Source organism: Indicator indicator, chromosome 2, assembly GCF_027791375.1.
Source record: "Indicator indicator isolate 239-I01 chromosome 2, UM_Iind_1.1, whole genome shotgun sequence".
Lineage (NCBI taxonomy): Eukaryota > Metazoa > Chordata > Aves > Piciformes > Indicatoridae > Indicator > Indicator indicator.
Genome location: NC_072011.1, coordinates 51,413,416 through 51,438,516, shown reverse-complemented (window position 1 = coordinate 51,438,516; position 25,101 = coordinate 51,413,416). Strand labels below are relative to the sequence as shown.

The following is a 25,101-nucleotide window of genomic DNA, read 5'->3' as shown; positions in this document are numbered from 1 at the left end:
AAACTTTGAAAGAACTGGGTTTGTTCAGACTGAAGGACAGCAGGGGCAGACAGAGGAGCATTATAGCAACTTTTCATGCGTTTGAAAACTTGGGTTGATTTTTGTGTCTGCAGAAGAAAGACATTTTACTAGCTTTAAAGACCAGATGACTCAGTAGTATTTTAAGAAAAGCCTTTGTTACATGTTGGAACAAATTACCTAGGGACACTGTATGGCTGACTAAGGGTAAGTTTTTAAGGGAAGTTACAGTGGGATCTCTCAGGAGTGAACCTTGTGATGAAATCAAATAAATTAGCTCTGTCCTGTTCCAACATTTTTGTCTCATAGATGGCATGGAGTTTAGTGACATTCCCACAAATCAGTGTCCAGAACCAATGCATTTATTGATGATAAGAGTATTCTACATGTTTGTGTGTATCAGCAATGGAGATAAAGGTCATGTTAGTAAATTGGTTGGTGTAAATACGGGCTACTGCCAAAAAGGGAGGTGTCTCAGCTGCCTGTCTTTGTTCACCAGCAGTGCTGTGTTTCTTTTCAGGCTGGTTTTCAATTCAAGTGGGCTGATAAATATGCACATCTTAGATGAAGGCAAATCTGTCCTTTTTCTTGCAGCAGCAGCTGCTTGAAGTACCTGTGGAATTGTGGCTTAAGGCTCTGCAGCCAAGGCACAGTCACTTCCTGGCATACTACTAAAAATCCTGACCTAGGGCCTTTTTCAGGAAAAAAACCAGCAGGCTGAAAGAGCAGTGTAATAAACCACAGATGAATGTCCTCTATAGCAAACAATTACCTTTTCTATTAGCCTTAAGTGGAAATGGTTAGTATTAAGTTCTGTTCAGTTTGCTTTAGAAAGCAGGCAAATAAAGCAATCCCAGTTTTCAGCTTAAAAAAAAAAAAACAAACCAACAACAAAAAAAGGATAGCTGAAGGCAACCATCCATTGATGGTCAGGTAGAGCTGCTTTGGCTGAGGCTTTGCTACCAGCTCTATATCGTTTGCAAGATTTGCCAGTAATGGCAAGAATATGAGTATGGAATTGAAAAAAAATCACAATGAAACATGTGCTGGTTTGAGGCCAGCCAGAACATCTCTTGCCCCGAAAGGGACAAAAGAATGACACACGCAAACGGATTGGAGAGTGATGGAAAAGTTTAAATGGAAAAGCAAATTGGTGAAGCTACAGAAAACTACAAACTACAAAGCATAGTGGAAAAGAACATCCTAAAGCATACAGAACGCCCTCACAGAATTCCCAAAAGCTTCCCAATCCTCCCTTCCTCCCACCTGAGGGTCTACCCAATCCCTCAGGGCTCTTCCTTCCCTCCCCTCCCACTGCTAGGCAAGTCTCAGGCTGGCCATTCTCCTCCATTCTCCTCCTGGCATTAGGCCTAGCCAGGCCTAAGAGGCCTGAGGATACTCCCCCGGCATTACCCGATAAGAGAGGACATCTCCCATGGGAGCAGAGAGGGAAGAAAGAGGAAGAGGATGACTCTGCAGATGGCTTTATAGGGCGCAGGATTTATGGGTAGAAATACGTCGTTTCCTGTGTCCACCTCTAGTGGGCGGGTACCTGGGACACCAGAGGTGTATCTCATGCGGCAGTGGCAGGGGGCACCCAGCCTAAACTGCCACAAACATTAACGCAGACTCCCTCTGCACTACTTGTGAAAAATTTGTATCACTAGCAGGAATCATATTTTGCAATGGGGAGAAAGTATAAAGGTAGAAAGTAAAAGAGAGATCTTCCATTTGCTGTAATATTCTATTAATTTGCCATGTTACAAGATCTATATAAATCTCTGACTAACTAAACTGGTACCTTTCACACAGAACTTGTAAGGTTAAGTGTGATGGTCTGAAAAATTAGATAATCATCAGAGACAGAACCACACAGTGCCACACAAACTACAGCCATCCAGCACTTCATAGAGTGCCAGGAAAAAAAAAGTATCTTTTTCTTACTCTGTGTCTCCTTGCTCCCACTTCTGTATACTTGCTGATTCAGTCCAAAAACTTATCTTTCTGTAAAGGCCTCAAAGTTTCTCTAATGTATACCAGCTGCCAGATGTCTCCAAGTCATAGTGGTTTAGAGGAATAATGAAACAATCTTCCAGATCCCAGTTTTTCAAAGCCTCACTCTTGGTTAGCAATTGTGTAAATTCAGTATCAAATGTTACAGATAAAATTTTTTTCTGGGGAAATTGCTAGAGAGTTCCTTGGGTGTGGTTCATGCTGCTGAAACTAGCAGGAACTAAATAACCTGGGGTCTTTGTGTGTACAGTTGTTAGGGTACAGTTGTTAAAGGGTAGGTTTAGATGTGCAAAGATGCAAATAAATGCTTCTATAGGATTTTTCAAAATCCAGCAATATTTCAGGGAGAATTAGTAGCCTTTTTTTCAACTTCAGGCACTGGATTTTTTTCTCCTAACCTGTCTCTCTTTGGCACTAAATACAGGGATGGCTGGTATGCAGTTCATGAGCAGTTTAACAGCAGCTTCTGTGGCACAGCTGTTTCATAGGCCTGGCTGCAGGACTGGGCCATTCTGGGCTTTGAGTAATTGCCTAGGTCTCCAGCTGTGTGAGGAGCTGTTGACACCACGATGCTCTGGGACCTGATCCATAGCTCCTGCTACAATGAAGCTGTCACCTGCTTCCACCCCTCAACTCTGCACAATATGTAAAGTGTCCTTGCACTTAAAAATACAGTGGCAGGCAGGAGGCTGGTGGCGGGAAGATCAGGCTTTTTTTGCCAGTGTATGCACACAGTCAGCAATCAGTCAGATTCTGACTGAGTTCTATGGGAGCAGTGCTAATGCTTCTGAGCTCCAAGTTACATGTATCATTGTCTTTGCCATGTGTATTTCCTCATATTGTGAAAAATAGCTTTCCCCCAGGTGAGTGATCATGCAGAAACATCATACTCACATCTTGAATGTACCCTGAGATGTGGAGCCTGAAGGAGCTGCATTTAACGAGGCATTACAACAAGTAAATGCCAATGCCAGCAAGAAAACCTGCCTTTTACATTAAAAAGATTTGAGTGGGGCTTTTTGTATACTACTAGATTAGTAAAGGCAAAGAATGAAGTCACTTACACCGTCCTCTACTAGCAGTGCTGGCTAATCTGGTAGGTCCCAAATGACTGGTCATCTACAAGAAGGGCTAGAAGGAGGATCCAGAGAACTACAATCTGACCTTGGTGCCAGGGAAAGACCATGGAGCAGATAATCTTGAGTCTTGTTATGCCACATTTGCAGGGCAACCAGGTGATCAGACCCAGTCAGTATGGATTCATGAAGGGCAGGTCCTGCTTCATGAACTTGATCTCCTTCTATGACAAGGTGACCCACTTAGTGGATGAAGGAAATGTGAATGTTTTTTACTTGTACTTTAGTGAAACCTTTGACACTCTCTCGTAGCATCCTTCTTGAGAAATTGGCTGCTTATGGCTTGGATGGGTGGATGCTTTGCTGTGTAAAACAGTGAATATCTGGCCCCAAAGAGTGGTGATGAATGGAGTGAAGTTAGTGGATGATCACAAGTGGTGCGACAAGTCCTTTCCCAATGGAAATGATTCTATGAAAACTTGTAAATTAAATATTTCAACGATTCATAGATTCATAGATTCAGTCAGGGTTGGAAGGGACCACAAGGATCATCTAGTTCCAACCCCCCTGCCATGGGCAGGGACACCTCACACTAGATCAGGCTGGCCAGAGCCTCATCCAGCCTGGGAGTTTAAGACCTATCAAAGGTTATATTAAACAGTTGCTGCTTCCACTGAGCTGTTACTCAGTTGGACCACATCATCTTATGCCAAGTATTTCTGAATGAACTAGAGAAGGCAGGTGTGAAATGTGAGTGGGGTGACAGTGGCAGGTGTCAGCAGCCCACCGGGAGGTGAGAGCAAAGCCCCCAGTGTTTCTCGGTGGCGTCCCACCGGGGCGGTAGACACAGGTTACCTCCCGCCTTCCCTGAGACCTGCCACCACGAGTTTGTGAGTGGTTTTAAAGCATTCCGGAATTTGTGAGTGCCCAGGGAACATTGGTGAGGGGCTGAGCCCCGCCTCAGCCGCCCCCAGGCGGGTGACGAGGACGCTGTGAGGCACCAGCTGCTCCCTGACGGGCAGGGTCTTCTTTGAGGCTCCGCTGGGGCCCTCGCGCGCCACGTTTGTCCTTAAGCCGGAGGTGTGAGGGGTGCCGGCAGCTGTTCCGAGCTCCCGGGGCGAGCAGCCCGGCCAGTGGCCCCTCAGGCAGTGCAGCGTTTCGGCCAGACGATGGCGTTGCAGCATCAGCCTTGCGACGGGGCTGCACGGGGTGGTGGGGACCGGCAGGGGGAGCTGCAGGGAGGTCCGGCGGCGGTGGCGGCAGCGGCGGGGCTGCGGTGCGCGGGAGGCGGCGGCGGGAGCTGATGCCGCACAGCGCTGTCGGTCCCGGCGGAGGCATGAGGCGCGCGGGGCGGGCAGAGCGCGGGTCGGCGCGGCCCTGAGCGAAGACCTCCTCGCCGCGCTCCCGCAGAGCGACTATGGCCGGGGGAAGGCGAGGGCTGGTGGCGCCTCAGAACACGTTTCTGGAGAACATCGTACGAAGGTCTAACGGTAAGGGGGGACCGGGGCGGCGGGGAGGCGCCGCGGGGATGAGAACGAGCCGTCCCTGGGGCGAAGCAGCCTGCCGCTTCCTCGGCGGGGGCAGCTCCGAGCGGAGAGCTCGGCCGCTCCCGTGCGGTTCCGCCGAAGCCACGCATCCCAGGTGTCGGGGCCGAAGCTGGTGCTGGCTACCGGCTGCACCGCCCAAGTCCTGCGGAGAGCCCCTGGCCCGGGCAGTGCGGCGGCCGCCTCCCAGCGGGTCTCCGGCTGCAGGTGCGCCGGCACGGGGAGAGCTGCCGGTCCAGGTCCGCGTCCAAGACGCGAGCCGGGGGCAGCACCGGGGCCTGACCCGGCACAGGAGCGGGGATGGTCGGGCAGTGTTGGGGTCCGGCGGGGGCGGTGGCTGCCGGGGCACAGCGGCTTCGGCCGGGGAGGCGGTGTGGGAATCCAAGATGGTCTCTGAGAAGGGCAAGCCCGGTGCTGGGAGATCGGCGAGGGCTGCCCGACTGAGTTGAACGGGAAGGTTTGTCACAAGTGAGGAGAGAGTTTGCCGTTTTGAGGTCTGAGGGAAGGTAATTATTTTTGTTTTTATTTTTTTTTTCCTAATGCACTGTAACCAGGTCTTTCTCTTGGAAAACTGTGGAGTGGAAAATGCCTCGAATTTCACAACTGCATGCAACTATGCATTAATGTTAACCAGATTCTTTCACTAAGGGGCTTACCAAAAGCTGCTCCCTCAGCAAGCCTGGGATCATGCAAGGGTTGATGTTTAAACCTAGGCATGTGTATTTCTTCTTCTTCTTCTTTTTTTTTTTTTAAAGCTCAGAGCCTATAGTTTTGCAATTTTTGATGTTTCCATTGGCTCCAGTGGGGCTATGGAAGGTCTTAAAAACTTGTAGTATGATTGAGAACACGCAGAATCAAGCTTCTTTGGAAGAGAAGACAAAATTAATTACTTAAAATATAGTCAATTTGTTCTGATAAGACAAAGACAATTAACCCTCTTGATTAGCAGCTAAACCCTCAAATTATCCAAAGAATTCTTTTCAAAAATTTTTTTTCCCCTGTTGTGGAGATGTTATGAGAAAAATAGCCTTTGATAAGACTGTATTTTCCATGTAGAATTGTGAGGCTCTTTTTATAGGTTTTCTCTCTGCAACTTTCCTGTAGATAGGATGGGGTTGGAAGCTGCATTCCTGAAAAAATACTTATCAGTGTTACAGTGGATCATGCTCTCCTTTTAAAAAAATTGAAATGCTACATTTCTTCACATCCAGGCTGCTTCTCTGATCTTCCAACACCACTTAGATATCTAAGGTTTTTGTCAAAACTGTCTTGAGATTGTAGATTATTTTCTTCATTAAAACTCAGTTTTCTCTTCTGACTTGCAATGCCAAAACCTGGATGTAATAAATAAGTTGAGGCTTGGAGATGGGAGAAATCATGCAGCAGAAGCTATGCTCTGTTTCTTCCTCTCTTTCCCCATTATTAAGAAGGTGTCATAACAGAGTGTGGTTCTAGACAGCACAGGTAAAATGACTGCACTCTATGCTCAGCAAGTCCCAAGTGCTGTAATCAATACAAGTTTTTAGATGAAACTTGGTAGGAGTTGCCTGCACAGTTCAGGCATATTAGGAGAGGCTTATGGAAGTGACTCAGATTTGGAAGCCAAATTTCTGTAATTTTTTTTTTCCTTCCTGGACCCAGCCCAGCTTTGCTGTAAATGTGATGCTGTTGTATGCGAATGCTGTATGAATCAGTTCTAATGTGGGCCCATCTGCCTCTTCTCACCTCTGTCTCTTTCAAGAAAAGGAGGATAGTCTCCTTTCTCTCTTCCCTTGGCAGGGCTGTGATGGCCAGGTTGGAGGCAGTATGGAAACATACTGATTCCTTGTTGCCTGTCTCATATTAGCCTGCCTGCTTGGCCTTGGTGATGATTTGGGATGCCCACAGGATGAGTGCTTAAATGGGCTGATAAAGCTTGAGGTTTGGCTGCCCCTTCTTGGTTTCATTTAATTGGGTAGTGATGTGACCCAAAAGGAAACTATCTAGGCCATTTGGGATTTGCCAAATAAACCACGGGCTTGTTGTCAAACTGTATTTGCTGGCACATACAAGCAAGTTAAGTAGTGCCAACAGATATTGAGTTGATACAGATATAGGAATATTCCTGATTTGGGGAGGATTTCCTTTGCAAGGAGAGGAATTTGGTCACTGAGCTGCTTTACCTGCATTCCAGAATCACAGATGAATTGAGGAAAAGCATTCTTGCTACTTGCTGTATTTTGGGACAAGGAATGTTAACTCAGTGAAAGAGGCCATATGATAATAACAAAGTAATTGGCATGCAACCTCATTTGGAAACTTTGCTCAGCACTAATTATATACTTTTTTAAATCAATAATTTAACAGGGAATTCTTTGGACAACCTTTCACATTAGATATGGGACTTGTAAGCTGGTGCACAGTTAAAGGCTAAAGGAAGTAACAGTCTACATACGTGTGTAGGGTTTCTCCATTAGGTTTAATATTTTGCTCTTGTTTATATCACACCATCTGCAGCAAGACTGACCTCAAACTCTGCTGGTTTGAATCGTCCCCTTAGAGTTATTAGGGATGAGAGCTGCTTCTTGGTTTGAAAATCAACTGAGACAGATTCTCATACACTAAATGCCAGCAAAAAGAGCTATTCCAGGGTTAGAAGCTCCACAGTATCTCCTCCCTGCACACTGGAGTAAAGAATAAACTCAGAAGTTATCAGTCCATCCAGGGATGGGATGGCCTTAAGACAGTGCACAGAGTAAAGTCTGTATAAGGTGTCATCCACCTAGACTTGTGGATATCATGTAGTTTTCTGTGATTTCTTCTCAGAAGATGACCATTGGATGATGTGTGAACTTTAGAGTCTCTCCTCTTTGATATGAGTGACATCATAATCCTGCTTGTCGTATTTAATGTTTTAAAGCTGTGTTTCTATACTAGCCATGTAGATCTAGAAAAATAAATGTTTCATATAATGCATGTTTGACAAAACATTGTTTGAAGCACTGAAATATTTAAAGACCGGACACCCAATGGGACAGAAAATGAGCCAATGCTGTAAAACAATCCAGTATGTAAAGAATCCCTAGCCTCTGATGGTTACTGCTAATGTGGTAGTAATGTTTTTCTTGGGTAATATAATGCACTCACAGTATAAAAGCACTGTAACAATAACAACTTTAATCTTGGTTCATGGCAGAGATGCTCAATTCAGATGGTGCGGTATGTTAGAAGGACTACCAATTGTGATATTCCAATGCTTTATCAGTAGCTGGAGGAAAAAATACGTTTCAGTTTATGTAAATGCCAGATACATTATGCATCCTTTGTTAAAATAAAATTTGTTAAAATGTTAAAATGAAGAATGTGATAGTTGTGCATGTGTAAGGATGACAAAGGCAAGGCCTATGTTTAAATAGCTTTGGAATTTCAGTGGAAGTCACAAATACTTTTTCTGATATATTGACAAGATGAGGAGAAGGGTTGGTTAGAGGGTATAAGGCTTGTGTGAATTTTGTCATGCTTTCACTGAATTCCCTGGGAGTACCCTAAGGAGACATTAGGTATAGAAGCAAACGACCCTTTGATGGAAAATGTAGTGAGTTCCCTGTAGAGGGAAAGACAAAGCACCTTCAGACACAAATCCTCAGAATAACAGACATTTTCATGATTTATGGCATTACTTCCATTGGAGACTATTAAGTCCCAGTACAATAAACATTCTGCAACATGGGCATGCTAACCTTGTACCGTTTCCTGAGACCTAGGAGAGAAATTAACTTTATTATAAACAGCTCCAAAAATGAAAACCCTGGGTTTGTGTTCAGCCAGAGAGAAACTCAAAAGAAACTAACAGAGAATGAAGAAGAGAACAGAATGAAGAACAGAACAGAGTTTTATTTTCACACTTTTACACTTGAATAACACATTCATTTAAATTAAATGTTTGCAAAGGATCCTTAACTTGACAGTGCTGTGTCTGCTGCAACCTGGCCCTGCCTGCCTTCCCTTCAAAACCTAAAGCAGGGAGCAGCATGTTACCATGAGATTCAGATCTGGCTGCAGCTAAAGTGACATTGGTCCAGAAGCAGTATAGGCATGCTTCTCCAAAGGTAGGGTTTGCTATCTTAAGTGTTGTGGGTCTAATGGCTTTCATATGACTGAGCTGTTATGTTAGTGATGAACACGATAAGCTGTGCATCACTCTTCCTGTGTCGTGTGCCAAGGGTAGTGAGGTCTGGGGCATCGCTTGGGTACCTCATACTACTGCAGCACTTTAGGTAAATAGCATCAGTCATCAAGAAAGTATTTTCATACTAAGAACAGGACTGTTTCTGTTGAAATGAACAAACATATTTTTGGGGTGGAGTATACTTTTCTGTTTCCTTTTGATAGCATATGTTTGGTTTCCTGACACTTCATAAATTTCCATAATTTTCAATGAATCTTCAAGCAGCACTGGTTGAAATTCATTATTTGCAGAGGATGAGCTCAAAAGCCTTGTGCTGCAGGTAAATAACACCCTAGTGTAATCTAGTGTTGAATAAAGAAATGTATTTTTGTGACTTCTTTAGATGTTAAAGTATTGAAAAGGACAAAGTTAATTGTGCACAGAGAAGAGCAATATTGATGTGAAATGACTGGTTTAAGCTATCCTAGCTCTTAAAGTTCACAAATGGGCAGACTTGGAAGACTGTAACAGATATGCAGGAGATTTTCTGCTTCATGCTGCCAGTTTAAAATCTCATCCACCTCCAGGACTTTCAATGAGTCAATTTCAGCATTAAAAAAAAAAACATCTAAGGGAACAGGGGGATCTGGCCTGGAGAATACTTCTCTTCCCTTGTGTGGAAGGCTTTTTGCCAGTCACATCTTGCAAAAAGTGCATGGAAAATGCTGGATCAGTAATAAGATGGTACTATATGTACAGAGAGCCTTTAGCTGAAGATTTTATTTCTCTTGCCATTCCTGCTGCTTGCCCTGTGCAAGGCAAAGTTAATTGTTGTCCTCCACAAATCTGACATCCAGTGATTGAATTGTGGTCTGTACCCTTTTGCATCTAATCCTGCAAGACCCAGTTCATTCAAGATTTCCTGTAAAATCACTTTTGGCTGAGTAAAGTCCTTAGCTGTAGATCTGTCTGGCACCGATTAAAACAAGACATTTAACCATGAGAGTGGCGGACCTTCAAAAACCACAAGGGGACAACTTGTTGGTTCTGTCTTAAGGACGTTTTTCCAAACAAAAGAATGAACAAAGGAAAGAGTTTTGATTCTTCCTGATCTTCCTTCTTTTCTAAATTAACAGCCATGGAGATGCTTTTATTTTCGTGCCTGGTTATCAAAATAACTATTCATTATTGATTTTTTTGTTTGGTTGTTATTTTTTTTTCCCTCAATATGACCACAGTTGAATATAAAACGTGTTCTTTCTCTGGTTTTTACTTGGTCAGAAGCTTCTAGTTTTGTGCATGCGTATTTATGCTTTAGTAACGTACAACCCAATTTCCTTAAAATGGCTTTTATAGATAGTAAGAAAAAAAATGTACAACACAGACATGATAGATAATGTGTTTTGAAATTAATGTCCTGAAAGCTCAAGGAATTCTACTGTGATAATTAAACATATCAATCAATTTCTGCATTAAATCCTAGGACAAGATCGTAAAACAAATATTAATGAAACTCATTAATGGGAGAATGTTCATGCATTTTTGTAACTCATAGCTAAAAGTGAGCAAGGAGTTAGGTCTTGTCAAATGCTTTTAAGGCATTTGATGGCTGTAGCTATAATCAGTAAATCAAAAGGCTCCTTTAAACGGATGGAAGACCCATATATTGATGTAACTAAACTTCCCCCTCCCCCCGTATTTCTTTTAAGATCGGATGGGAGGGGGAAAAAACCTTCACCAGTTAAATGGTGTAGCCTCAGTGCTTAACAGTGGTTTTGTCCTTTATTAAGAATGGTGCAACGTATTACTGAGGAACTTTCTGATTTCTGAAAATTGTGCTAACATCAGATTTGTCTATCTTTTATTTCTTAATTTCTTGGTATGAACAGTACTTCAGGGATAGGCAAAGAATGATGCTATGCATAAAATATGTGAGATGGCTTCTGTGTACTTTCAACTATGCTTGTTCCATTATTCTGCACTAATTTGTTTTATTTTTTTAAAATACAGATAATTAAAATTTTTTTTACAGCTACTGTGGTGTTGGATGTATTTTTTTTCAGCTGAAACAAACTTTCAACAGGCAGAGGCCTACAGTGAAATATTTGCTATAACAATGCAAAATAAGAAATGTTGAGATGGAATCTGTAGTTTTTATCTATACTGCTGTCTGAAATTAGCACTCATTTTGTGTGATGACTAAAATTGAGTCACTTGACTCTTGTTATTCATGGTAAGTATATTTTTTAATAATTCTTTTCAACCTTTACTTGTCCTATGCTCTGGAGTACTTATGACAGCGTAAGTCATGTTTGAATAAAGCAAAAAATGCCTGCATTTAGTGGATTGTGTTCATGCTGTAGCAGCCAAGGAATTTCTAAATCCATTTCTATTTCTGCGAAATGGTTTTATAAATTTTTTTCAAGACATGTAAGCACAAATGAACCTCTCTGTGAAGTTTTATAATACATTGTTTTGTGTTAGAGAGAGGCTACAGCTTAAAATAACGTAGTTTCAATAAGGATGTACAATTTGAGGGCACTATATTATTATGCTATAGAGAGATCAAGCTGTTCACTGGAATATTAAGCATTGATGCACTTCCACTCAGGAACGAACAGATGTTCATACCAAATGAGTGTGTATCCATGTAATACCTTTGACCTCTCTATAGAAGAATGTGGGTAGAAAAGCAGAATTTTGTCTTACTACTTTTATTCAACATGTGTATAGTATTTGGGTCTTTTGAGGAGCTCAGTACACGCTGAATACAGTTACAGCATTTATCTTAAGATTACAATTTAATTGGTTCTTGTGTCTTTCCTCCCTGAAGTGTGCCCTGAATACCATGTATGGGAAGAAATGATTCAATAGGTGCTTGAAATTCAGTTGGACTTACGTGTGCGGATTTAGGGCTGTAGTTTGATCTTGGAAGTTACATTTGAACAATGTATCTAATGAGTATGACTAAATGCTTCTGTTTTCTCAAAGCAAAGGCTAAACATGAGCAATAATTCATACATACCTATCCTTTGCAAATTGTTAAAGCAAAAGCAGGATATCAGCTGATTGTAGCAATTTTGACAGGCATACTTTACAAATGACATTCTATTTCTATGCATCCTCTTCCTTACCAAAACTGAAACTACTTCTTTTTTCCCCACATCCAAATGATGCTACTTTTCATGTAAAGTACCAAGTTGGTAAATACCAGAATTATTTAGCTTGTCCCTTGTGCTTAAGCTCTGTGATACAGCCTTTAATGCACATAATTTTTGATTGCTGCAGATTTATTATGCTGTGACACAGCAGCTATGCTGCTTTATGCCCAGTTAATGAAACAGTAGCTAAGGAGCCTGTATCTCCCACCCCTATCCCCAGTGACCATGGGTAGGGTAGGAAACCTATTTACTAAGCAGTTCTTTTAGTTGTGCTGTAGTAGTGGCTTGTGCTTTGTAATGCTAGAAGTCTAGGTTTGCTTCACTGAAGACCCATGGAGGAGTCTGAGATGTGCTGGTCTCAATAACCAGGGTCCTCACCCAGAGTGATAAAGGCCCTTCTCTGGAATGAGAAGGGCAGTTTCTGTTCTTTTGTGGACTAATGGGAGAATTAGCAAGTTTGGTGAGGAGCAGGTCTTCCCACTATGGTAAGCCTGATTCTCCTTTCACTTAAAGGGGAATAAATTAGAAGCAAATCTTTGGAGTGTTGCATTTGTGTGTTGACTGTGGGAACATACATTAATAGGTTTAAATTACGTTTGTGTAATATGTCAACCTCAGCATACTTGTGGGGGCCTTTGAGAGACCTGCATACATATGTGAAAGTGCAGTGTGAGAGACCTGCATACATATGTGAAAGTGCAGTGGGCATCAGCTTCAGTTGTTACCAAAGTCTGCACTACAACTCAATGAGCAGAGGTTTCCTCTGGTATCCTCTGTGTGTTTCGTCTGTGCAGGCAGCAATGTGTCTGATAGTGTTGTGGGAACAAATGGGGCTGCTGGTCTCTGACCTTCTGCCAGTGTGTTCCAGAAGTGGGCCTTGTGTCACTGAAACAACAGAAAGCGTTACTGGTGTGCTGGCCTCTGGAAAAGGTGGGGAGTCTTGACTTAGCAAGGTCCACCTTGCAGGAGAGGCTGGGATCCTATGAGTGCAAATGTGCAGCAGTGCAGGGGAGTGGTAGGGAAGAAGTATTTCAGTTACTTGCTCCATGCCCTTGCAAGGACATGACCTCTCAGTCAGCTAGCCCTGACCAGATGTGTCGGTGAGGTGCTTCTTGTCCTCAGGCATTTTGGAAGATCAAGGCGATGAACAATTTTGCTTAAACAAAGCACTGTACATAACATCAAGACTCAGTGGTTTTGGTGAAGCTGGATGTTCTAAAGACTTGCTATTGTTGTTACAATGCTCTTATTTGAATCAGAAATTTTGTGATTCTTCTGTGTTACTGTGTTGTATGAGTGGTGGAAAGTACTGGCTTCAGTTTCTGAGCAAAATCCATTCTTGGATTTTGGAAGGAGTTAAAACGTTTTTCTTGTTACTTTAAAGTGACAATGCAAAATGGGTCTGACATTTGTGTAAGGGCTGACATGTGGATAGATAAGCAGTGAACAAAACTGATGTGTGGAAAATGCAGGCTAGAAAATATGAAGTATGAAGTTACCAGTGCTGCAGACCCTCATCACAGAAGCCTGCCTGACTCATGCAAGTGATTGTGCTGCCTCTGAGATGCTACAATTCCTTCATGTGTTTCTGCAGTGTGATTGTGCTCTGTGTGCACTTCTGCATATTTCCGTGCTTCCCAATGGTCTTGAGAAACCCATGTCTTCATTTATATGAGCCCACCCTCTCCAGTTCCTATCTCAGTTCTCCTTGGAGCTGATAAGAAGGGCCAGTGATGCTTGCAGCTTCTCCTTGGGCCAAGCAATACTGCTAACCCAATTGACGTTGTGACAGAAATTGATTTCCTGGTAAGAGGAATCAGTTTGTGTCCTTTCAAAGAGGTGCCTCGAGTCACTAAGTAGTTTGAGTATCGCAGCTATCACATGTACATTTTACCAGGTGTCTTTGAAGAGAATTTAGCTGTGGGTTTCTTCATGGCCTTCCCATAACCAACTCCATTCCTGGCCTTGTTGACCCACTTGTGAGCCCCCAGGAGGCTTTGCCCTGTAATGCTCAGAGTTCACTAGAGCATCCGTCATGCTTGTAGTTTAACAAAGCCACAGCTGTTTCCTGGCCTCTAGGATCCTATGTCCCTGTAAATGGAGAAGCATTATTTGCCTCAGTGGATGTATTTCTTCTGTTAGGAACAATTGTTTAACAGATTATGAGCTGTCTCCAAACAGCACATTGTCACGGATGTCAATGCAATTGAATGTAAATAATAGCAATGAGAACAGCCTTCTGTCTCCAGGTTATCTGTCACAATAAACTATGCAGGGGAGTTATAAGTAGGAGTCCTTAAAATATGCTGTTTTTGACAGTGTTTGCACAGGCAAAACACTGCTGTTGGAGACACCCTAAAGAAATGCAGGTGTGTTCTCCACCTATGCATAGATCCCCCATTGTGTCATTGTTTTGTCTTCAAAGAGATCTGGAAAGAGGAGTGAGGACTTGAAAGGAAATGTCCTTGTTTGTCTCCAAGACTCTTTCATTGCAGACGGCCAGGGCTCCTACTCTGTGAGCTGTTAGGCCACAGCAGGTTTAAAAAAAAACTGTACAGGAAGTTTGGAAAGGACCAGTGCAGATCATCTGTCCCTTTGCCACAAAATCAGGAACAAAAGAACTGAATATTCTGAGCCTGGTAACCTCCGAAGGAGAGTTGGCAGGCAGTGATGGGTTGGAAGCCTGTTTCCTGGCCTGATATTTTGGATGGTGCTACACTAATGCTTCTCTTGGTTGCTTGGCTACTGAGCTCAGAGGGACTAATGGCTTCTCTACAGGCTTTCAGCTACCTGGGGGGGTTTCCAAGCACTGGTTCCTGAAGGACGTTTTTTGATCTAGGAAACAAACCTAGGGCAAGAACTAGAAAAAGTGTGACAGTGGAGTTGGAGGAGTAAGGCTGAAGATCAGTTAGGGAATGGTGTTGAAAAACTCAAGTGGTGGCAATGTTATCATCTGTTCTCTTCAGAAGCTTGATACTTAGAACAGTTGTTCAAAAACTGAATTGAGGGCTGAGCTTTCATTGCCCTCAGGTGGTTCTACATCGCATAGGAGAACACCTAAAGTGCTAGGCTGTCAGTGGGGAGGGAAATATGTGTACCTTCTCTAAGCATCCTTTGGAAACTTTCAGTCCAAAAAAAAAAAAATCAGGCTTCAGTGAGCCAAAAGGCAGGTAAGGGGAAATGTGACTCCTTAGCTCCTACAGTAGTGGCAGAGAACCTGGGCATTGTCTGTAAGAACTGGGCTAATCATAAATATTAGATATCCCTTTTTTCCATTGTTTTCCATAGTTTAACTAGAGCAGGTTTCAATTTGCTATGCTATTTTGTTTTTCAGTTCTGTCTCACCAACACTACACACAGAGCCTCCAGCTACTAAGTCCTTGGGAGCTGGAGATTTGGAGGCTGTAGCAGTCTCACCTTTTGATGCTTAAATCCTCTTGTGGACTTAGTGCTTTGTTTTCACTTATGAAAAGGGGATAAGAGTACTGTTGTACTTCACAGAAGTGTTGCAAGGCTAGATAAAAGTAGGATTCGCACAGTAATGGTCACCAGAAAGTTCCCATATATAGCTTTTAATAAAAAAAGACACTATTTATCTGAAGACAATGTCCAGGTTTAAGTGTGAAAGCAAGGTCACTGCTTAAGTTAACAGAAGCTCTTCAAGGTGTTCTTGAGGAAGTAGAGAGAAGAGTTAAGTTACCTTTTGAGAAGAGAAGATAGCGAGGAGGAATGCATGCATGGAATAACATCATTCAGATCAGGGCAGGACCTGGACTAGCATTTGTATTTGCATGTTTTTTGTCATTTTTGTACTTCCTGATGAAAATTTAAAAATATCCTAATGCAGTACAATGCAGTGTTTATAGTGGACACTCCAAAGCACTTGATTTAGCAATGAGAAATGACTTGGCTTACTTATTTGTAGGAAGGAGTAAAAGACATGTATTGTTTTTGGAACAAAGTGCTTCAACCAAGCAAAACCCATGGTATTTAAAGGAGGTTGTGAGAAACAGAGCAGTTAAAATGTCCTGCAGTTATATTACTGGTGTATTTCATTCTAAAGAGTGTATAAAGATGCACTTAATTATGCTCATGGGGTTGGGCAATGGATTTAGATAGCTACAGGGATGTTTTATTTAAACCCACTTGAAGTTCACACTGGCACAAAAGATTTTGAAAGGGCAAGTTAAAATAAACAAAACTCATTGTAATTAGTAGGCAAAATGTCTTGTTTGTGTCTCTTGTTTGCAGGAAGCATTAATGGCAGCTACGAATGACTGAGCAGTTGTGGGCTGTAGATCCTGAGAACTAGATGGAGTAGTAGTCTCCCTTAAAGGTTCTCCTTATATATGAATGTGTCTTAATCTCTTGTGGCTGCATAGCCTTTCTGTCAAAAGCTGGGGGGGTCTTTGCAGCTTTGAAAAGAGCCACCATCTTCTGCCCACAAGTGCCCAAGCAGAGGTGCTGCTCTCTCTCTTGGCACAGGTATAGTTAGTTGACTGCACAACAGCCAAAGCAGCAGGGAAAAGCAAGGTTCTAGGGCTAATATTGAGTATGGGAAGGGAGATGTGAATCTCTGTTTGTCTCTTCCTGATGGAAACTCCTTCTGGCTTGTAGAGCAAACAGAAAGTTCTTTCTGCTGGTGTAAGTACTAACTCTAGTTGTGTGGTGTCTAGTTTGAAGTGCTGTTCTGTACGTGTCACGCAAGAACTATTTGAGCTTGTGTGGCCATCAGTGAAGACAATATTGAGAGGAGTCAATGTGTCTACATTCAGAGAGGAGAAATATCACTCATGATGTTTTGTGTGTGTGTGTAAGATGCTTCATACTCAAACTGAGTGTCATGGTGGATCAGTACATGTGGCAGAGAGGGAAAGAGTTTAGTGAACCTGTCGTCAGTTGAATTTTCTTGCTTAACCATCATGTGTTTCATCTGTATAAACCCATCCTAAGCTTTGCATAAGTAATTTCATTTTTTTAAATAAGAATTTACTTAAAACTGGCAATAATTCTGTTGACTGCAGTGGGAATATTATCCAAGAAAAACTGTGCAGGGACTGAAGCAGTCAGAATTATGTCCTGAAATGAATATTTCCTCCAATGCAACCATACCCTTATCTAATGTCTAACTGATGTGCTCTTTCAAACAGATACTAATTTTGTCTTGGGTAATGCCCAGATAGTGGATTGGCCCATTGTCTACAGCAATGATGGATTTTGCAAGTTATCAGGATATCACAGAGCAGAAGTTATGCAAAAAAGCAGCACCTGCAGGTATTTGAAAACAGATTTATTTTTTGTTAAACAGCTTGTAGTGTTGTGCTTGTTGCTTGAGGAGAAAAGTAATCTGTTTATTCCAATTTTGTCTGTTATCTCCTGGGGCTGCATCTGTCAAACATGCTTTCCAGGTGAAATAAAATCAAAGAAGGGCTATTTCTAAATAGGTCCTTCCCACATTGTAAACAAATGGCTTTGTATCTTTCTCTAGTATCTGACTTGAATTTCTCGCTCTATTTGCAGTTTTATGTATGGAGAGTTGACAGACAAAGATACAATTGACAAGGTCCGGCAAACATTTGAGAACTATGAGATGAACTCCTTTGAAATCTTGATGTACAAGAAGAACAGTAAGTAGTTGTTTAGCTTGTTCATTAATAAAGGTGTGTAAAGTAGTTTTAAATCGGTGTGTAAACTGCAAGTCTCTCAGCCTGGAGGACCATGCTTTATCTATGACTAAATAAGCCCCAGTTCTAGCAGTTGATCTGCAAGACAGAAATGAGAACATTAGAGATGAAAAACGCTCAGGGAGGCAGGAAAAGTTCTCTAATGTGTTCTGACATTTAGAGCAATTTGTGTGTGATGTTTTAAGACAACACTGAAGATTCCATCAGCGGTGATAATGCACAAGCTAGGTTTGTGCAAACGGTTTCTATTACAGAGAATGTACTTTTTCAGTTTTTAAAAATTTGCTATAGCAAAGTCAGTATTTATGTGTAGTTTCAGAATAAAAAGAACCCATCTTTTATTTTAGAAGCTGAACTACTTTTGATGTTTTCAGATTAAACTGTTCTTTTGGTCTGGACAAAAATTCCTTAACTGAGATACAACTTTTTTCCTAGAAGTTTCAGTGTGCCTGTAACTGCACATGTCAGCAGAAACTTGCCCAAAACTTGTTGCCCCATCTAGTGTAGACTATGTCATGGCACAGTTAAGTGTAAATATGCTGAGATCTTCACCCTGGCCAAATATTAAGCTGAAAGTTCACATTATGTAAATTATTTTGCTCTTAACAATTCTACCTTCTAATTGTGAAACTGGTGGTGTCTGGGTACAGGGAAGGATACCTGACAGAAGCACTCTACTAGCAGCTCCTTCCCATTACAGCTGTGATGTTCAATGTGACCAGTTCTGTGTTAGTGGGCATGGGGGACATTAACCACAAAATAAAGCATAAGATGCTGTGGAGTAGTTTTTGATAGTTAACCTCATTGCTGCTTTGTTTCTTGTTAGAATGACCCATTTTCTGGGAAAGGTTATCCAAATCTATCTGTGTGAACCATTGGTATTTCTGTTGAAATGACTACCTTGTACTGATGGAGTTTGACGAGAGAACCACAGGCACTTTTCACAAAAGCAAACAGATATTACCTGTATGCTGGTATTGATCTGAAGATGTGTGGAGATCCATGTTTTCTATCAGAATTAATCTGTTCTTCTAAGAAGTGGTGGAACCAAAGTATATGGAATTATTTTCTGCTAGCTTTTAGAGAGATTAAAATTTTGGAGAGATGTTTTTCTTTACCTCTCTTTTAGTCTTTTTATTCTCTTTTTAGTCTGTTCAAAGCATCATGACCTCTGATGCAGTGCCATTGCTCAGGGCTCTTCTAGAGCACAGCTTTGCTGGTCCAACTCATTTGGAAAGCTATATGTATTGTCTTTATGGCCTTGCTTTGTCCTTCTTTCCTTCTAGTATTACCAGCCTCCAATGTTTAGCAATTTCTTAAAGGTGATGTCTGTTCCTAGCTCAGTTAGTGGCCACAGGACCATATGCAGCCCATGTCTATGCATCCAAAGCCAAGTAAATAAACTGCAGTCATGGGATCTAGGAGGGTTTGGAATACTCTCTTAGTCAACAGTGATTTGGCACCACAGGGCTATGCAGCTACACTTTTGTCATTGCTGCAGCATATGGCTATGGCCTGTAGTAGGGCCTGGGGCCTCTCTGTCTTTTATGCAGAAATAAACCAAGGTAACTGGGAATGAGGAATGTTTCCTGCCCTGCTGTGCACTTCCCTGAGGAGAGGCAGCCTAGAACAAAGTCCAGCTGTGCAGAAGCTGTGTTGTGTGATATGCCAAAAATCAGATCTGTGATGATTCTGTGTGCACAAAGGGTCACAGGCATGGGAAAAAGGAAAGCACAGAGCTTGGTTTTAAGTTTAACAAAACAAAGTGCTCTTATTTTTGTTATATTCATAGCTTTAGAGGTACATTATCATAGAATCATAGAATTGTTAGGGTTGGAAGGGACCTCAAGGATCATCTAGTTCCAACACCCCCCTGCCATGGGCAGGGACACCTGATACTAGATGAGGTTGCCCAGAGCCACATCCAGCCTGGCCTTAAAAACCTCCAGGGATGGGGCCTCAACCACCTCCCTGGACAACCTGTTCCAGTGTCTCATGACCCTCATGGTGAAGAACTTCTTCCTAACATTCAGTCTGAATCTACCCATTTCTATTTTTTTTTTCTGTTCCCCCTAGTCCTATCACTACCTGACACCCTAAAAAGTCCCTCCCCAGCTTTCTTGTAGGCCCCCTTCAGATACTGGAAGACCACAATAAGGTCGTCTTGGAGCCTTCCCTTCTCCAGACTGAATAGTCTGAACTCTCTCAGTCTTTCCTCATAGGAGAGGTGCTCCAGCCCTCTGCTCATCCCAGTGGCCCTTCTCTGGACACATTCCAGCAGGTCCATATCTTTCCTGTAATAGTGGCTCCAGAACTGGACACAGTACTCCAGGTGGGGTCTCACCGGAGTGGAGTAGAGGAGGAGAATCACCTCCCTTGACCTGCTGGCTATGCTTCTCTTGATGCAGCCCAGGACATGATTGGCTTTCCAGGCTGCAAATACACACTGCTGGCTCATGTTGAGCTTCTCATCCATGAGCACGCACAAGTCCTTTTCTTCAGGACTGCTCTCAAGCCAGTCCCTGCCCAGCCTATATGGGTGCCTGGCGTTGCCCTGACCCAGGTGCAGGACCTTGCACATGGTCTTGTTGTCATGGGCCCACCTCTCCAGCCTGTCAAGGTCCCTCTGGATGCCATCCCTTCCCTCCAGTGTGTCTGCTGCACCACACAGCTTGGTGTCATCAGCAAACTTGCTGAGGGTGCACTCAGTGCAACTGTCCATGTCACCAACAAAGATGTTGAACAAGACTGGTACCAGGACTGATCCATGAGGGACTCCACTTGGACATGGACCCATTGATAGCTACTCTTTGGGTGTGGCCACCAAGCCAGTTCTTTATCCACTGAATGGTCCATGCATCAAACCCAGACTGCACCAGCTTGGAGACCAGGATGTGGTGTGGGACAGTATTGAAGGCTTTGCTCAGGTCCAGGTAAATGATGTCAGTTGCTCGACCTTCATCTATTAATGTTGTGACCTTGTCATAGAAGGCCACCAGGTTTGTCAGGCAGGAATTGCCCTTGGTGAAGCCATGCTGATTGTACCCAATCACCTCTTTGTTATGCTTCTGACTCAGCAGTGCCTCCAGGAGGATCTGCTCCATGATCTTACCAGGCACAGAGGTGAGACTGACTGATCTGTAGTTCCCTGGGTCATTCCTTCTTTCCATTTTTGAAAATGGGAGTTATGTTTCCCCATTTCCAATCAGTGGGGACGTCCCCAGACTGCCATGACTTTTGGAATATAATAGAGAGTGGTTTATCAACCTCATCCACCAGTTCCCTCAGCACCCATGGGTGTATCTCATTGTGTCCCATGGACTTGAACACTTTCAGGTTCTTCAGATGGTCACAAACCTGATCTGCACTCACAATGGGCAGTTCCTTCTTCCACTTCCTGCCATTATCTTCTGTTATTTTGGGAGTGTGGTTGAAGCCCTTGGCAGTGAAGACTGAGGTGAAGAAGTCATTGAGAACCTCAGCCTTCTCCATGTCACTTGTCACCAGCTCCCCTGTTTCCTTTCTGAGGGGGCCCACACCTTCCCTAGTCTTCTTTTTACCATTAATATACCTATAGACATTTTTACTGTCCCCCTGGATTTCCCTGGATAGATTTAAATCTGAGTTTTAGCTTTCCTAACCAGGTCTCTTGCTGCTCAGGCAGCTTCCTTATATGCTCCCCATTCTAGCTGTCCTTTCTTCCCCTCCTTGTAGAGTTTCTTTTTGTGTGACAGTGTGTCCAGGAGCTCCTTGCTCATCCAGGCAGGTCTTTTAGCATTCTTTCCTGCTTTCCTCTTTGTGGGGATACTTTGCTCCTGGGCATGGAGAAGGTGATCCTTGAATACTGACCAGCTGTCCTGGGCCCCTCTTCCCTCTAGGGCTTTGTCCCCTGATACTTTGGCCAGCAGATCCCTGAAGTGATCAGTCTGCATGCCTAAAGTCCAGGGCTGTAAGCTTCGGATATGTCCTCCTAGTTGCCCTGAGATCTTAAATTCTGTTGCTACTTAAATTCTATTAGCTACTATTGTAGAGACTTGAGTAACACTTAAGAATTATAACTGAAAAACAGCAAAAAGGAAGCATCCTGGAAATTTTTCTGAGAATAAGCCATATCATAGAAACTCGTTGTCTTCTTTACAAGTCGCAGCACCCAGACTACTAAGTGGTCGTGCCTTTGTGGTCGCCTTACCTCTACCTGCATATATTGCTTCTTGTCATCTCGTCAGTGAACATGGTATGTTGCAACCTACTCTGAAGATTTTGGGAAGGAGACTGAATGTTGTTGGACCTTTTTTTTATTTTTCTTTTTTTTTTCCCTGCTTTTTGTTTCCCTTTTTTTGCCTCTCTGTTCTTCCTTCATTCTAGTTTTCCTCTTCAAATTAGCCAATAAATGAGATAGGAAATAGGTTTTTCTGTTGTTGTTGTTCTTTACTTGTCCACTCCCTCTTTAGAAAGCAACAGTCATGATAAATAGCAAGTTTTGTTTCCATTTTTGTGTTGTTCAATAATTGGTGTATTTTCCACAGCCTGCACGTTTGATGTACTTCCAGCTGTTTTAACAATATCCTTTAAGGAGAAAGAAAGAAGAAAAGCAGGAGTTTCAATTTCACTGTGATGTTGCTAGTGCAAGTCAATCTTCATCTTGTATCTTTATGGGCAGCAGTCATGTTTCTCATTCTCTGAGTAACAGTTATGTCCTGATTTTACACTAAATATGTCAACAGCACACTGAGACATTTAATAATGCTACTAGAAGTGACAGGCTTTTTGTTTTCACGTGGCACTCTCTGTGGTGGTGAGCCAGTGCTAGTATTTACTTGATTGTCTGATAAGAATACCCCATCCAGATATTGGTAGGTACAGTATCTTCACCAGCTTCTTAACAATTCACAATATCAACTCTAGGAACAACATAGGCTGTAGTATTCTGAATTGTGGTACGATTATTTGCCTTCATTATGTTTGCATTTATAGGCACCATCTCTATGCTGGCCTCTTTCTCTGTCCAGCACTCCAATTGAAAAATGATTATCCTCTGTCTTTTCAGAATTTCGAGTTAAGGTGCTCTGGAGATTTGATGGTTCTCTTGATTACTTAGCAGAGATGTGATGATCATTGTTATTTTCTGGAAGAATTGCTTTCTGGAAATGCAGAAGTCCTTCAGAAAAATTGGGAGATTTTCAGAATCTCTTTCTTCAGAAAGTTTTGGAACAAGCAGGTGCACAGCCACCACATGTTTATCATTGTTGCTCTGATGCCATCTTGTTGCATTCAGTGAAGATTCATGGTCACACCTGTAATGAGACCAAGTGAAAGCTTTCTTTAATCTGGACTGCAAAAAAGACAACAGATGGGTTGACATTAATTTTATGTGAGAGCTTCAGTTCCATTGTTTGATTAAATGTGAGTGTCCAGTGATGCTGGAAGTATTGTTTATTTTTATACAGGAAAATCAAAGCGTTGCTAATTCTTATTGAAATCAGTGGAGCTATGTTAACTTATACCAAGGAAAGATTTGGCCTAATATATTAGAAAATATTTTATGTCTGGTCTTAGTCATATCCTAGTTTATCTGAACTGATGCAGCTTAAACATCTAAAATTTTATGAGACTTTGACAGTAATTTGTTAGGGTTTTTTTTTTATGCTTTATGGTCTGCCTCATAAATTAAAATGGCTGAGTAAATTATACTTGAATGTTCATTACCTAGTTTTTCATCTACAGGCTAAGTCTGGGTTGCAAGCAGTGCACAAGCAGGTGTCTTACAGATGCACTTGCTTCCATTATTGCTGAAATAAATTTTTGTAAGAATGTAAGTTTACTGGCTTCTGTCTGCCTCTGAAGAGATTGCACCCATTTGAAATCCAACCCTTTTTCTATGCAGTACTTGATCTGGTTCTGTGAATGAATATCTGGAGTGGGCTGGACTCTTCAAAACTAAAATGCATGTAGAGTTTTGAAGAGTCTTCAAGTGTTCTCTCTGAGCAGACATTCCCATTGCAGTGCTGCAGAGATTGATGCCACCTTTTTTATTTTTTTTTTTTTATTTCCTCAGAGGTTTTCTGCAGGTGGGCCTGGTAAAATGGCAGCAGCCTGGGGAATTAACTGTAGGTAATTAATTTGCACACTGCCAAGTGGTTCGGATAAGCAGTGTCTTTTGTTTGAGTACATATATTATGGTGAGAGTCCCAAAGGCTGGGCTTTGCTTTCAATTTGTGCTGGGTTTCACTTCTGTTGTTTTCTGGTTGCTTGAATAAGTAGTAAATGTAATACCATGAATATATGTATGGAGGTTTTGTTTTGTTTTATTGGATTTTTTTTTTTTTAATAAACATGCCATCCGCACAGAATGTATTAAAAGGCTTTTAGATGTTAGAGAATAACAAATAAGCCCAAAACAGTGATGTAGCAGATTCTGCTTGCACTTACCTTTGGGACCAGTGCTTTCTACAGAGATTGAAAAATAGACAAGCAAATCCATCCTAATTTATAGAGAGGAAAATTCATTTCAAGATGGTAAACCTGTGATTGCCCACTACTAGGGAGAATTTATCATAATTGTCATTGGTTAAAACCAATTATATTTGTGTGTGCTGTGCCTCTTTACTAAAGCAAATGGTTGCATAGGACCAGAATCAGGAAAGAATTAGGGGTTTTGAGTAAAGTGGTATGTATCCTTCTGAGCCTTCAATTGAAACTTAGCTCCAAGTTTATCAAGCAGTGTGCACACCTGCTTCTTGTCTCTATGAAATCTACCTGCATGAATTCAGTTACCTTCATCAAGGTCAAATCTAAGTATTTTTGATTCATAAACTTCATAATTCCCATTGATCTTGTCAACTTCAAATATATTGTCAAGCAAGACCTGCTGTCCTCTCCTCAAATATATACAGAAAAGTAAGACTTCCCAGTAGTAATCCTTAAATATCTGAGGTAAATGGAAAGAAGCTTTCAAAGCTTCCTGGTGTCTTCCTTATACTCACTTTTTGTTCTTCAGAGAACTCAGAATTAGGTAAAGCATATTAATGCTGCTGCAGTACAACGTTGTGTGCTCCTACTGTGTTGTTTCAGCGTCATAGGATACCCCCTGTGCGAGGTGATACCGTTATTGGGGACTGAAATTGATTTTCCTTATCTTAGCATGCCAAGATCTGGCCTTTAGAAGCATTAGCTGCCAGAACATAGCAGCACCAGATGTGCAAGACATGAAGGTAACAGCTTTCAAAGTGCCGGAAATGTATTGTAAGGTCTATTAGTACTGGCACAGAGTGGTGAGCTACATAGTGTGTTGGTTTGTTCTCATTCAGTGCACACTCTGCTAGAAGGCAGAGTTTATAGGAAGACTTTTACTTCTTGTCTTGAATGATCAAATGTCACAGGTTCCTAGTCAAAATCTGTGTGGATATATTGACTTACCTAACGTTTTCCAGTCACATCTCATCAGCTGGTTTGCCAGTT

The 25,101-nt window shown here is 42.2% G+C and overlaps 1 protein-coding gene across 1 annotated transcript in view; it reads left to right on the top strand.

Moving 5' to 3' along the window:
* Nucleotides 1-4,524: 4,524 nt before the first annotated feature.
* The window catches only part of KCNH1 (potassium voltage-gated channel subfamily H member 1), a 193,470-nt gene continuing 172,893 nt past the window's right edge, over nt 4,525-25,101 (top strand). Inside the window, exons 1-3 of the mRNA XM_054393961.1 lie at nt 4,525-4,597; nt 17,110-17,233; nt 17,480-17,586. Coding sequence (XP_054249936.1) covers nt 4,525-4,597; nt 17,110-17,233; nt 17,480-17,586 — 304 coding nt within the window. The remainder of the gene's footprint in view (nt 4,598-17,109; nt 17,234-17,479; nt 17,587-25,101) is intronic.